The 14,633-nt window shown below is 39.3% G+C and overlaps 1 protein-coding gene across 1 annotated transcript in view; it reads left to right on the top strand.

Annotated features, from left to right (window-relative positions):
• The window catches only part of LOC111863522 (coactosin-like protein), a 38,105-nt gene extending 24,649 nt beyond the window's left edge, over positions 1–13,456 (top strand). Inside the window, exons 2-5 of the mRNA XM_023849893.2 lie at positions 2,359–2,441; positions 8,998–9,115; positions 10,276–10,389; positions 12,497–13,456. Coding sequence (XP_023705661.1) covers positions 2,359–2,441; positions 8,998–9,115; positions 10,276–10,389; positions 12,497–12,613 — 432 coding nt within the window. The 3' untranslated portion in view covers positions 12,614–13,456. The remainder of the gene's footprint in view (positions 1–2,358; positions 2,442–8,997; positions 9,116–10,275; positions 10,390–12,496) is intronic.
• The last annotated feature ends 1,177 nt before the right edge of the window (positions 13,457–14,633 follow it).

Genomic DNA, 14,633 nt, shown 5'->3' with positions numbered 1-14,633 from the left:
AGGCCTCTTGTTATTCACCACTCCGAAACTGCGTTTTCAATGCCAGTAGAAAGTTAAGTTGTCCCTGTCCTTAATTCAGCACCGCGCCATGAAGACGTATCGGTGAATGCACACATTATTAAGTTGGGCGCTGCAGAGAGCTGCATGGCCAGCTTCATATCCCGACCGCTTTATCTGTGGAGACAGGCGGCTGGATGGGCCTCACAGCCGGTCTAGATTCTGTGACAAATATTTTTTTGTCCTTGCCGGGAACTGAACACAGCCCATAGCATAGTCACTATACCGATTAAGTTCTCCGGGGTTCTCGTTACCAATAAAATAAAGAAGGAAAAATTATTCCTGTGCTTAACTAATTAAGCACTACACCATGAAGGCATATGGGGAGTCGATGTATAGGTCTACATTTTCCTGACCTCGACACTAGTTGGAGTGGTCAGCTTCACGCCCCGGTCGTTTTACTGATTGGATAGGAGGTTGGGTGGGTCCCAGAGCCGGTCTGGACGACATGGAGAAGTGAAAATTCTTGCCCCAAAAGGACTCGAACTCTGACTTCTCCGCCCTCCAGCCCGTAGTCAGTCGTTATACCGACTGAGCTATCCCGGCTCCCTCCTCAATACCGGTAGGTATATTTAAGATCGATACTACATCCACAAAGAGAATATATGAGGGGCAGTCAAATGAAAACGAGTCAGAAGACAAAACATATTAAAGAACATTTCTTACCTCAAAAGTAATCTCCAAAACTGTTAATACATTTATTCCACTGGGAGATGAGACGGCCAATCCCATCCTTGAAAAAGGTTGTGGGCTGTCTACGGAACCACATCTTTACCCAGCCACACACGTCTTCGTCCGATACAAACCGATGTCCACGAATGTCTCTCTTCAGGTCTCCTACATGGGCTGTAGGGGGGATGTTGAAGCACTTCCCAACCAAATCCCTGTACCGTGTTCCTCTCAGAGCTGGCAGCGTGGGGGCGCCCATTATCATGAAGAAGAATAATGCCGTTCGATAGCATTCCATGTCTCTTTGACTTTATGGCACGTCTCAGTTTCTGCAAAGTGTTTTCATAGCGCTGTGCACTGATTGTGGCCCCATGCTTGAGAAATTCGACAAGCAAAGGGCCTTTGCAGTCGAAGAAGAACGTCATCATCACTTTACCGGAACTTGTGTGTACGGCTTTGGATTTCTTGGATGGGGGAGAATTCACATGTTTCCACTGTTGGATCTGCCATTTGCTCTCGGGTTCAAAATGGTGGCACCAAATTTCGTCCCCAGTGGCAACACGGGACGGAAAAGCACACTCTTCCTCGTGGTATCGTTGCAAGTGACCCAGTGATGCAGCCATTATCTGAGTCTTCTGTTCCTCCGCGAGTTGATGTGGAACCCACTGCGCGCAGATTTTGCGGTACAGCAGGTGTTTTGTCACAATGGCATGTATGGAATCGTGACTTATTCCCATCAAAAGACTAATTTCTTGCATAGTGATCCGTCGGTTTGCCCGGATATGACCATGCAACGCAGCACTAACATCAGGAGTGATGACACGATGAGCCTGTCCTGGGCGAGCATCATCTTGCAGTGACACACGTCCCTCTCGGAATCTCTTGTGCCACGCCAGCACACGCGAACGTGACATGCTGTGTTCACCGTAAACAACATACATGCGACGATGAATTTCTCGTCCTCCTACTTCTTCAGCAGTCAAAAGGTGCACTCCATTTCGCTGTTCTTCTTTACTCGCCTCCATTACTGATGCTGGACGACCACACGTAGCGCTAACCTTACTTCCATCACAATAAACAAACGACTAGTGTGCAAGGGCACTTTGTCACTGTGCTTTCCCTAGTCCCCACCACATGTTCTTACCGTAAGCAAATTCCAGTGTTACCAACTTGCGCGCCATATGAGTTATGTGTGGTTACCCGTTTTCATTTGACTGCCCCTTATATTTTTGGGAAAATCCACTTCCAAAATCACTGGACACAATTTTGTTTTTGTGCTGTGTGATAGTAGGTCTGGAACGGGGTCCACTCAGCCTCGTGTTGATAATGAGGAGCTACTTGAATGGAAAAGTAGCGGCTCCGGTCTAGAAAACTGAAATTAACGGCCGTGGGGATTCGTTGCGCTCACCACGCGACACCCTCTATCCCCTGAAGTTGGCATTAACTTCGTCGACAAGCTGCGGTCGTTCGGTCGGTATAGTTCTCTTGCGGACTGAAGCCACAGAGTTTGTTTGTTTTTGTTTTTTGTTTGATAGTTATTTATACCTTTACGCTTTGCAGAGTATCTTGGTTTTCCTCGTTGTTGTCATTTCTGCAGTGTTTATTGACTGCTTGAGTTTTTGTTTGTTTCAGGCTAACATGACAACAAGTATAGACCGGGATAAGATCAGAGAAGCTTATGAGGACGTCCGTTCAGATAACTCCGAAACAGAATGGTGAGTTGGTTCAGTAACCTAGAACTCAATGAAACTTCTATATTGCAGATCTGGATCAGGTTGGGTTCTCCCTCTCTCTGTCCTCTTGCCTCCTCAATTAACGGTAGGTCTTCTTCTTCTTCTTCTTCTTCTTCTTCTTCTGGTCACACAGATTCCGACCACCTCTCTGGTCTAGTGGTCGGACTTTCTGCCTACAGATCCAGAGGTCCGGGTTCAATTCCCGGCGTTAAAAGATTTTTTTCAGAAGTAGTGAGTCTGGAACAGGGTCCACTCAGCCTCGTGAGGATAATTGAGGAGCTATTCTCCCACATGCATGCTACATGCGATGCCCATCTCATCCTCATTGACTTAATCATTCTAGTTAGACTTTGAGAAGAGTACAAGTTATGAAACTCCTCATTGTGCAGTTTTCTCCAACCTCCTATCACTTCATCTAAGAGAAGACTGAACTCGGGTAACGCTTATCTGTTGTCCAAAAATATAAAAAATATAATATACAAAACTCTTAATTTTTTCCTGTGGTTCTGTATGGGTGTGAAACTTTGTCTCTGACATTAAGGGAGGAACATAGACTGAGAGTGTCTGAGAGTAGGGTGCTGAGGGGAATATTTTGACTGAAGAGAAAACAAAGGCTACTCGCTGCATTTAAACGAGGTCTGCTCTAATGTTCATTGAATACGCCATTATCGTTGCATCATATAAACACTAAGGGGATCCTGAGGTCTAGAGCAAGCAGAAACACCTACCCTGTCGAAGGAAAGGAAATAAAATTTAGACCACTTAGATTTATGTGTATGCTGTTATTTTTGCCGAGAAAAAATAACACATAAATTCGCCATAAATATCATATTTCATGCCTCCAAAATAGTGTGATCAAGTGTAGTAATGCAAATGTTAAAAGCGTCGCTTGTTCTCTAAAAATATTTTCGGTGCCTTACAGTCGAAAACAACAATGCTCAGAGAGAAGCGTTACTTTCGGCTTTTAACATGTTTTCCGGTACGTGTAAATTATCGGCATGAGGACCGGTGAGTACCGGTCGAAATGTCAATCGTTAAAAGTAAAATGCACTTTCCAGTGTGACAAAGACGGAAGTTTCAAATTGAAATAACCTGCCCAATTCACGGGTAATTAGTTTATAAATTTCTCCAACTCCATGATACGAAAAGAATTGGAACGCTTGTGATTAAATTGTTAAGTTGATCTATAACTTGCTTGCCGGTCACGGTAGCCGAGCGGTCTAAGGCATGCACCGTCTTCGCTCGCTCGGAAGCCGGGATCGTGGGTTCGAATCCCACTCAGGGCATGGATGTTTGTGTGCGATTTTCTGTGTTTGTCTACAGGTAGAGGCCTTGCGACGAGCTGATCACTCGCCCAAGGAGTCCTACCGAATGTGTAAGATCTAGTAAACCGAAGTGAAACGAAGAGTTTCATGGAGGTAGGCCTAGGCAAAAATTGGGGCTGTAGCGCCACAGAAAAAAAAAACTTGCTTAGCTTTATTAAATCTGACATTCATTGCCGTATCCGCAAAATACAAGCATGCTGTCGGACATTGCATTGAGCCTGTGTAATACAGTCTACATCCGCGTAATCTAATTATCTAAGGAGAGAAATTTCCCTGTTCTTTAATCAACTAAGAACAGTATCAGGAAGATGAAGCCCCCATCTTAAAGACAAAGGATCTGATAATGTCCTGCCTGATCAGAGCTACTTCACAGTTCAGGGGATGGTGACAGATGAATAAGGAACAATGGTGGAACGACATTTGGCAGGGGAAAGTCGAAATCGCTGAAAAAAACCGCTGAACTTCTATTTCATCCACCACAAATCCCGTATGAAATTCTTCGCGGCCAAATCCGAAGCTCTACTGTAAGAATCCAGCGTCGAAACGCCTGAGCCATGGAATAATTTAATTATCTTAAAATCTAGTTTAATATTATCCTACATTTGTGCCCGCGTATTCTGAATGGCCCTTTCCATCTTTTCCAACGAGATGCTCCAACCAAAATTATTTATGTACTCCTTCATGTGTTTCATTTCCATGTCTTTCAATTTCTGAACGTATTGCAAGCTCCTCATTGTGTGATTTTCTCAATTATTCTATTAATCTTTTTTAGGCGCATGTATTTGAACTTTGTTTTAAAATGCCCCAATCTATGAGTATGTTCTTCCACAGCGGAAGAGGAAAAATTATAATTTTTTCCCTGCGGTATTTCAAGCTTCCTGCTTTTAGAGATGACAGAACGAACCGCAGGATGTAGGAATAGTTTTACTTAGTGAATGCGAAATATTGCATTGTTAACTCGTCGATATTACTCAGTAGCCGTCGGCCAGATGGTCTGTCCACGTTAGCCCAAGTTTCGGATATTGACTCCCCGAACACGCCATTTCATACTATCATTTATCGTACATGTTCAGTAAGCTTAGCGGGTCGGAGAAAATGCCTGAAGTCTGCATGAAGTGAAGCATTCTCTACGTATATTCGAGTTCGATGCATTTGGAAGTTCTAATGAATTTCCTTCCAGAACTATCTCAATTCTTCGTTCATCATGAACATCAAAAGACACGAAATTATTTCTGCAGCTGATGGAACATCTTCAGGTAATATAATCTCTATTTGGGTTTGAAGTTCTCCTGGCTCTGTAAAGAGTACTGTCTCCAATGCTATGTAGTCCATTAGAAATGAAGTGACGTTTCGAGGAAAGTTCTGCCTCCTCCTTTAGCATCAGAGGGAAACTAAAGCCAGACCGCAAAAAAATCTGGCTACAAGCGAAGCAAAACTTCTTGTTCCAGGTTAGTTTCTTCCTTGGCTTACACTTTGACTTTGAAGATAGAGATAGTAAGTTCCATCGAAAAGTCGGTGAAATTTTGTTGGACCCCTTGGCGTTAAATACCAGAAGACAGTTCTGTTCATAATATACATTAGCTATACTTTAGGCAAGTGGCCACCAAGCGATTTTCTTAAAAAAAATCGCAATTTTATTATTTTAAGCGCGTCCATATTATATTATTTAAAGGATATTCATAAAAGTAACGGTATGCTTAAAAACTGTAATCAGTTTTGTGGCCATGAAACACTATAATATTCTTAAGTACTGAACACACTTGAACCAACAAGTCCTTATACAAATTTTACATCAGTGCAAACGGCCAGTAGATCATTTCTTCATGTTTCTAATTCCACTTGTTTCGGCGAATGTTGGCCAGATAAATAGAGTAAATGGAAAGTTTAACTTTGAAGAGAACGTATCTGAAAGCTATTCATATTATCCATTTAAATTCATTAAATCACGTGTTTCATAAGAATAGGTGTGTACGGATTCCACTTTTACGGGGAAGGAATTTATGGAGTAATGAAGTTTGGAAACCAATGCCATAGACTGTACAAGTATGTCCAGACTTCCGCTGTAGTTCTTCAGTATAACACTCCCATGTTGCTTGTCTGCTGTTAGTAACGGCGACTGGACAGCGCCGACTCACCTCTCAAGCGTTCGGAGAATTTTGCCGTTATGGAACTCACTCCTGAGTAACGTGCGCTCAGCCGACACCCACACTGAGCTCCTGTATTCCATGGGTAATTACAGACGGTAACTTGCTCTCGGAACTGCGAACAGTTCATGTAACAAGTTCTGTCTGGCGAAAGACGGGGTCGGCGCACTTCCACAAGGTCGCTCGTACCAAATGGTCAAGACCCCGTTAAAAAAACTTACGTTGTATGAATATGGAGGCCCAATTTACGATAGAACCTCGATCCTGAAATGTACTACATTCTGGAAAAAGTATGGCATTTTATTTATTTATTTATTTATTCATTTTTGCGTGTTCTAAGGCAACAATTTCGGACAGAAAAATACATTGATTCTTACAGTGCATTCCCTTGCGTTCTTCATATGCTTATATCATAGATTTGAATTGCTCTCGGAATATGGGTGTTTGCCCCTGTTTTTCTTAGTTTTTTTTTTTCGGGACAGTTAGAAGATTTTGCGACAGACTGGTCTCCATGTCCATCAGTCCTAGCTCCTGCATGAATAAGAATAAGAATAAGAAAATCTTCATAGTGGCAGAGAAAGAGGCTGGCAATATACTGTAGAGTCAAGGAAAAACGAAAGCTTGGAATATACTTGGTGTGTCTGTTAGGTGCTGAGTTCTAGAGCCCTTAGATCTTCACTCAGAATGCTAAATTGCATATGACTGACATTACCATGGTATTTTCCAAGAAAGGAAAAGTATCAATTGAAAAACAGGCTGTGCAATACTGGACTGTTCGCTGTTGTGCGTTTCAATAAACGCCCACACTTCTGACAGCGTCCAATTGTGATTAACGATTTTCATGACCGTCAACCTTTGAAGGATATCATAAGAGCAGGTGCAACAGCACAGAAGAAAAAAGCGCCCTCCTGCATTCTCTCGGAAACTTTTGTGATCCTTAGCGCCAAAAGGAAGCGTTTCTGGACATGGGTGTATTAACAAAATATGATCAGATTGAACCCATCTATCTACCACAGAGCACTGTAACATATACATGTATTTCTTTGCACTCTGTATAAGTTCTGGTATATGTCACAGTTTTTTACATTTGGCACTTACCTGTACAGAGTTAAGCTCATCCAGTAAATTGATTGCCTGTGGACTGGAAAGCACAATTTTCTAGTAGAGGAATCAGGAATTCTCTTTTCATTTGTCATCAGAATGAGTATGAAGCACGCTCAGCCTCATATGCAGTGGACACTGGAAGCTGTTTCCCCAAGATAAAGCAGCCAGAATCCTCTGGGTGCTACAATCTGAGCAAGTAGTTCCCACTATCAGGCTGACCAAGTACCTACATCTAGCTGATAATGTATGGAGTTTTACTTCCATGCCCCCAGTGGCATGGTGGATAGACCTTTATGGTATGCATCATGTTGTGTGCCATTTATGAAAAGCTATAATTTTGGACAGTTGGTGATAACCAACAACAAATAAAAACAAATATTGACACGGTAGTTTTTATTTTGTTTCTTTATTGTGCAACTGTCCCAAATCATATTTTTTTGATATGGTGCAAAGAGAGACAACCCACTCCCAAGTAAAGTTTCTCACACATATGCATCACTTATATTCCAAATTTATGAGATATTCAGATGATGGCAGAAGAAAAGGCACTTAATGCACCCTATACTCAACACTGAAGAAGTTCAGACTTAAATTTAAAATATCTGTATTCTTCTGTGGTTGCCTACTGATTTCTTACTTAAACCATTGCAGTGGGTGAATTTCTTTGAGCAAAAATAACTGGTTCAGTTTTGAAACTCAGTGACATACAACGTGAGTAATTTCGGTTTTATGGAATTTACTAATAAGTGTGTAAATTTTTAAAGCAAATACATATATAAAGTAAAGTAAAGTAAAGTAAAGTAAAGTAAAGTAAAGTAAAGTAAACTAAAGCTATCCCTGTACCAGGCCGTGAAGGCCCATAGGGTTGTGAGACGTTGAGGGTCCCACACTACGTGCTNAGTGACTATAGATGGGGTTTGAATTGATGATTCTATTTATTGGACTCTTTGATACAGCGCTTGACTGTGCATTACAGTTCACTATTAAACACTCTGGCAGTCTTCTAACTAACTGCCTGCTCTTCAAGTCAAAATTAGTTACTTCATGACTGGTGGTTTACTGCCAATCAGTTCATCTTCACGCCAAGTTCTTTGAAGTTTATGAACTCTTACTGTCATAATCCTTATATAACATCCTCTCTGATGAGAAAATGGGTTTGTCTCTTACGAATATGCTTGGCCTTTTGTCAAGTGTATGGATCACACACATAGCATGTTATTGAGTCAAGTCAAAGTCAAAGTCACATTGCGACTGACGGTCCGTCAGTCTGTCTGTCTTGGTGTCAAGCCCCCGCTGGGTCTCATGACCAGATGTTACTTTTTAAATGAAAGTTACTGTTCTGTCCATTTGGGGCACCCTTTCTGACTAGAGGTCGGGTCTGTCATTTGTCAGTCATAGTCGATAGTATTAATCCTTTGCCACTATGCACACTTACTTGTATTTACAATTGAGTCATAATATATAGTATGTATAATATATACAAGGCATCTGTCAGTCTAGGCTCAGTACAGCAGTCTATTCCCTACTTCTAGTAGTATTTGATACCACGGCAGTCTAATCACTTGAACAGTTGTTTGCCTGACTGCCACCAAGTTTAAGCCTCTTATACTTTCTGTATCGGGCTTCGCCTTGTCTGATATTGCGAACATTTTATTTTCATGATTTCGTATGACTTCTGCTTGTTGCCTGCTTGTTATTGAGACTCAACTCAACTCATTATATAGCCGTGGCACTGACTGCACAGGAAACACTGTTCCTCTCTTTCAGCGCCATTGTTGCTAAGCGGTGGAATGATGTATTTCATTGTAGTGTGTGCATCCATCAGCACAGACTGTAGAAAACACCATTCCTCTGTTGTTATGGGCTGCTGCCTAGTAATAGCCAACTGCTGTGACTTCACAATTCTTGCTTTGAGCGAATATGCAACATTATATATATATTAATAGTTGTGTATTTTTGTTTCAGGGCTGTATTCAAGTTTGAAGGTACACATATTGTCTGCTCTGCAAAGGGTACACAGTTTGAGAAATTCCGTGAACAGTTTGCTGATGATGAGAGAGCCTTTGGGTACATCAGACTTCAGGTAATGTGTTGTTGGAATGTAATGGGAAGTTGGGATTGATAAATTTCTCTCTGAGGCAAGATGCATCAGATATAACCAGTTAGGATAGTAATATATCTTTAACACATCACTGTGTGATGTGTTAAAGATCACAGTTAAAGATCGCACAGTGATGTTAACACATCACTGTGGGATTACTGATTTCAAAATGTGGGAAAAAGTACTTATGAAATTTTTTTGGAAATTTAATAATAGTCGACCACGCCACAAATGGAAATCATCATGAATAAATCCAACAATGAGAAGTACTCTTGAGCATATAGCTTTTAAGTGAATGGACAATGACCACAATAGAAATAACATCAAGATGTTAATTAATTTTAATTCCAAGCTTGATTCATTTTAATTAGGACATATTGCATTCACACACAACATGTAGTTAGTTAGTTAGTTAGTTATTTAGAGAGGGTGGGTTTCCCCATGCACCGCGACCAGTTTGATCTATTGTGCTTCCCTCTATGATATTCTACCAGTCTCTATACCCTACTGATAAATGGTGCGTACCATCAGTCCCGCCGAGCAAGCGAGTTCGGCCACTTGCTTAGCGGTGTCTATAATGCTTCCCCCATCTATCAGAGGCCTTAGAGACTATTGTTGGGTGGGAAACGTCCTGGAATTTGGCTCAGTGATCCCCTTTGGGGATATGAGGTTTTTTACGTGCCGTAAAGTTACGACATGGGACACACAGCTTAAAGTCTCTCCCGGAGGACTTGTTCCCTGAATTTTTCCGCCCTTAAAAATTCGATGACCTCCGCCGGGTATTTGAACCTGCATACTACGAGTCATGAGGTGGGAATGTTACCTCTAGACTACGGAGGCTGCTCACACAACATGTAACTTTGACATTCAGTTTTAACAAGATAGACAGCACCTGATGGTGGCCATGTATGGCTGCAACACGTAGTGAGGAAGAAGGGTGACTAGACAATAAGTTGCATTTATGATGGAAATGTGTGCACAAAAGGGAATATACAACTTAAATGTTGAGTGTTATAAATACATTTTGCCAGCTAGATTTAGATAACTGATTCAGAAATTGCTGTAGGGATGGATTTCTTTGAAGTATATTGTCCTTACTAATAGTTATCAAAAATATTCTAATTTTAACTGTTGTGAAACAGATGGGTGATGAGATGAGCAAGCGACAGAAGTTTCTTTTTCTGACCTGGGTGGGCCCATCAGTAGGCGTCATCAAGAGAGCCAAGATGAGCACNATATGTCTTTGGTTGATGAGTGCCAAGAGAGCAAAGAAGGGACGAGATTGTCAAAGCGTTAAAACACGCCAACGCCAGGGAACGGCTGGCATCATCCGGGCGTTAAAACACGCCCGCGCCAGTCAAAGAGTTAAGGAGGGAGCAATATGTCATATTTGCTGAGGGCATGAAGTGTGAAACCAAGCAACAGTGGAGTAACTAGAAAGCAGCGATCTCTACGTGGTCCATACAATAGCTACGTGATGTAACAATAGAATAACTTCTGGGAGAGGTATTTTCTCTGTGGCCTGTACTGATGATATATAATGAGCAGCAGCTGCGATTATGAGAGTCTTGAGACAGCAGTTAGAAGAAGAGATAGCTGTGAGACAGCAGCCAGTAAGATATGGACACTGAAACTGAGGAAGCTATGGCATTGGAAGCTGTTATGAGGGGACAACCAGTGAAGATACAGCATACTCATAAGTCTTTGTACATGCTCTAGTGAACTGCAGAGTGTGTGAATTAGTGCTACAGTTATTTGTAGTTAGGTTCTGTAAGTTCAACAAATCCAATTATCAATCCAAACCCCATATATAGTTTCCCAATCACAATAAAAAATAGATTTTAAAATAGGCAAGTTAAATATTTATTGCTTTTAAACATGATAAATAAGATTTAGTATATTAATAAGAAATTTACAGCTGGAGCACTGCTCTAAGAAAGACAGAACATCCATTTTCGGTTTTGTAAAAATTCTGCAGGCTATTTTACAAGTTTGTTTTTTTTTTTCCAGTGTCCATTTGTTATGTAATAAAACGTACGTGTATATCTGTGCTCTTACTGTGACTTGTGTCACACTTATCAAGTATTTTTATATGATTCAAATACCTTTTACACTGCTGCTTAATTGTGTTGTTGATTTCTTTTAAAGACACATGTTTCCTGAATTTTAAATGCATAATGGTAAGAAGTATTCCAAGGAGTAAAGTATAATTTCACCATTGATGAGTACCACATCTTATGTGACTGCAACTTTAATTAGCCAATTATCAGACTTAATGTCTTTCTCCCCATTCAGAAAATACTGATAAGAAACAGAACAACTCTTTGGCAAAATACTGATCACATATGAGTGTTCTGTTCCCTGTTCCCTGCACTAGGGAACAGTTTTAGCAGGATCTTTTCTCCAGCTATCCTGTTACATTGCCACATTCTAAACTCAACTCATAAGCTGAATGTTGTAGATTTGTGTGTTCTGACTGAGAACTTGTAATGTTTTTCCTCAGTACTTCAGAAAAAATTTATAATCAGGGCCCGGATTTTGATGACATGTCATCTTTTTTTCCTTTTATCCTATGCGATGCTCTTAAATATATAAATCTCAGATATGAGCTGCCGGTTACAGAAATGTGAATTTTATAGGTAATTTTGTGACATTTTTAGGTTTAAGGTCATTTTTTCATTTTTGGGGTAATATTTTGGTAAATTTATGGACTTTTAAGGGTATTTCTTGTCGTTTTTGGCCATTTTAGGGAATTTTTCTTCATATGGTTTCTGAAATGTGAACAACATGGAAGCGAAGTGTTCTTTCTATTCTCCTTTAGGTCATTTTTTTAATATTTCAGGTCATCAAAATCCGGGCTCTGTATATTACATTTTTGGGTCATATTTTAGGTCACTTTCCTGGATTTTTTCGGTCATTTTATAGGTGATTTTTTTAATATTTTCAGGTCATAATAATCCGGGCCCTGGTTATAATTATATACCATGACTGTCTCCTCCTCAATTCTTTGCTGTGCATGCTTCATTGATGTCTTTGTTTTACTCCATACTAAGTAACTTATTGATCTGATAAACTCCCCTAAAATAATATGTAAATCTGTGGAATCTAATTTTTACTTATTGCTTATTTAATGATGCTATGAGAAACTCAACTATAAAAAATACAACTTCACTGCAGCCCATTGTCAGGAAAAAGAAGCAGAAAATGTGATTTCATAAGAGGGCACCACAAATACAGTCTTTTCTAAATACCACAGAAGCCACTTTTGAACTTAAAAGTGATTGCTAGGGTACTGATCCTGCAGTTATCTTATTACATAACTTTGATCTACTCTTCTATTGTTTCTCCTGTTTTCTGTCACAGAATTTTGCTGTGGAGCTACAACTGGAAAACGTGAATGAATTTGAAATTGATCATTTCCGTGAGCAACTTCTGCGTGCTGGTGGAGCTAACTATGGGACTGGTTTGCGTGATGTTTAGCAGGTTCAGTAGTGTGTGACAAGTGAAGAAACACTTTAACATTCTTGTAACATTCTTGTACCAGTGAATCTGATTTACCAGCGGTGATCACACGTCTTGTTTAGGTTGTATGACATGAAATTATTTGTAATCTTCCTAAGTATTTTAGTGGCGGCACTAGTCCTGTAATGTTTAAGTGTAAATTAAGAAATGTGTCATATAATAATTTCAGCATTTTAATTTTTCCAATATGATATATAATTCGTTTATAGAGTGCTGATTTGCAGTTACAAGAGAGAAAGATCAAACTCCTGATAGTATGGAGAGTTACTGTCAATTTGAACAGCACAACATATGTGCAAGCAGGATAGGCTTAAAACAGACATAAAATATTTTATTTACATGAGTCTTCTTTCCCTTGGTAATTTCAGTTGTTATATAAAAAACTCTGTAGTAGCAGTCATGTCTCAATTTATGTCAATCAGAAAGAAATGCTTTGATTAAAAAAACAAACGTTAAAAGATATGGAACAAACTATAAAATTGCTCAGTATAAAATATATATATTTACAATTACAGAAATGTGGAAACCAGAATTCTAATTTTCGTTTTAAATAAACTGTCTGTATACAAGCTCACTTAAATTCGTGAAACCTAACAGAAAATATATCATGTAAACAGTATGTACACATTAACATTACAAAGAGATACCTAGAAATGATAATGTTAGATGGCAAGAGCAAACTTTAAGTTGTTAGTGAAATTATACTGAATATGTGAATAATCCCTCTGAATACAAACTGATGGAATGAATGTATGAATGAAATAGACTGTTTTAATTAAATTCTATCCATTAAAATAAAAACATGAGTATATTATTATTGAATCAAAACTTAAGACTTTCGTCCAAATCAGTAAACAATAATTACTTTCACTACCAACTTACAGCCCAGTGTAAGAAAATAGAAGCAGAAAATGTGACTTCATACAAGTGGCATCATTGGAAGATAGTATGCTCATATTGTATGGAAAGGAGGACTTGTCAAAGAAATCTAATCAGAGGCAGTTAACTTCTTGATTAGTACTGCAAATGTAACAAAATTAAAGAATTAAATTATATTTATCTTTTATGAATATTTAAATTGTAATCTTTTTGATATTGACTCAGTATGATATAATGATATTTCGAAGTTCTCTCAGAATTTGGACCAGATATATCAAGGGCAGATAACAATAGAGATATCCAGAACTGGTACCCTAAATAGGTAAGTAATCTCCTGTGAAAAGAACCAAGTTGGAGAAAGTAGACTGTGGCTGATCATCAGTTATACTTATACTTAAGCTAAATTCAACATACTATGGCTCATATAGTTGCTTCATTATCGTAGTTGTTACCTAACATGTTTCGGCTTCATTAAGCCACTAAAGGATGTCCTTTACTGTATACCTTAAAATTTTATTTCTTACATGGATATACAGTAATTGTGTTTCTGTATTCTGAAATCATATTTTAAAGTTTTTCAACACTGCTGAAATATACCTCTTGCTTAGTCATGTAATCAGTAGTTTTCTTAAGATAAAGAACATACTGCAACACTGAGGATGGCTTAATGAAGCTGAAACATGATGAGGAAAATATAGCTAATAAAGTGGCTATATCAGACTGAGTTATTTAATATATATATTACATTAGACAAACTAAGCACAATATTTAATATGGAATGCAATGGTAAGAATGAGTATGAGTATGAGAGGTGGGCCTTAAAATCTGGCCCTCACACCGCGACCTTCAATGATCTATTGTGCTTCCCCTTTGGATTAACCCTTTATTAATCCTACACTTTGAAAGAAATGTAGGACTTTATTTATGGGGGTGTCATAAAAGTCACTTGGTTCCATGAAGAACTGACCCAGGTGGTAAAATCTTAAGTAAGCTATAGTCTCATAATCACATAGGATATGTGTGATTGATTTGTCGTCTTGTAGGAACCTTTCACAGGTTGGGTCATCTGTCAGTCCCAGTTTGAAAAGGTGCCCTTTTA

Source organism: Cryptotermes secundus, unplaced genomic scaffold (genome assembly GCF_002891405.2).
Source record: "Cryptotermes secundus unplaced genomic scaffold, Csec_1.0 scaffold89, whole genome shotgun sequence".
Taxonomy (NCBI): domain Eukaryota; kingdom Metazoa; phylum Arthropoda; class Insecta; order Blattodea; family Kalotermitidae; genus Cryptotermes; species Cryptotermes secundus.
Note: the sequence above shows the minus strand (reverse complement) of the source record. Positions and strands in the feature narration are given on the sequence as shown.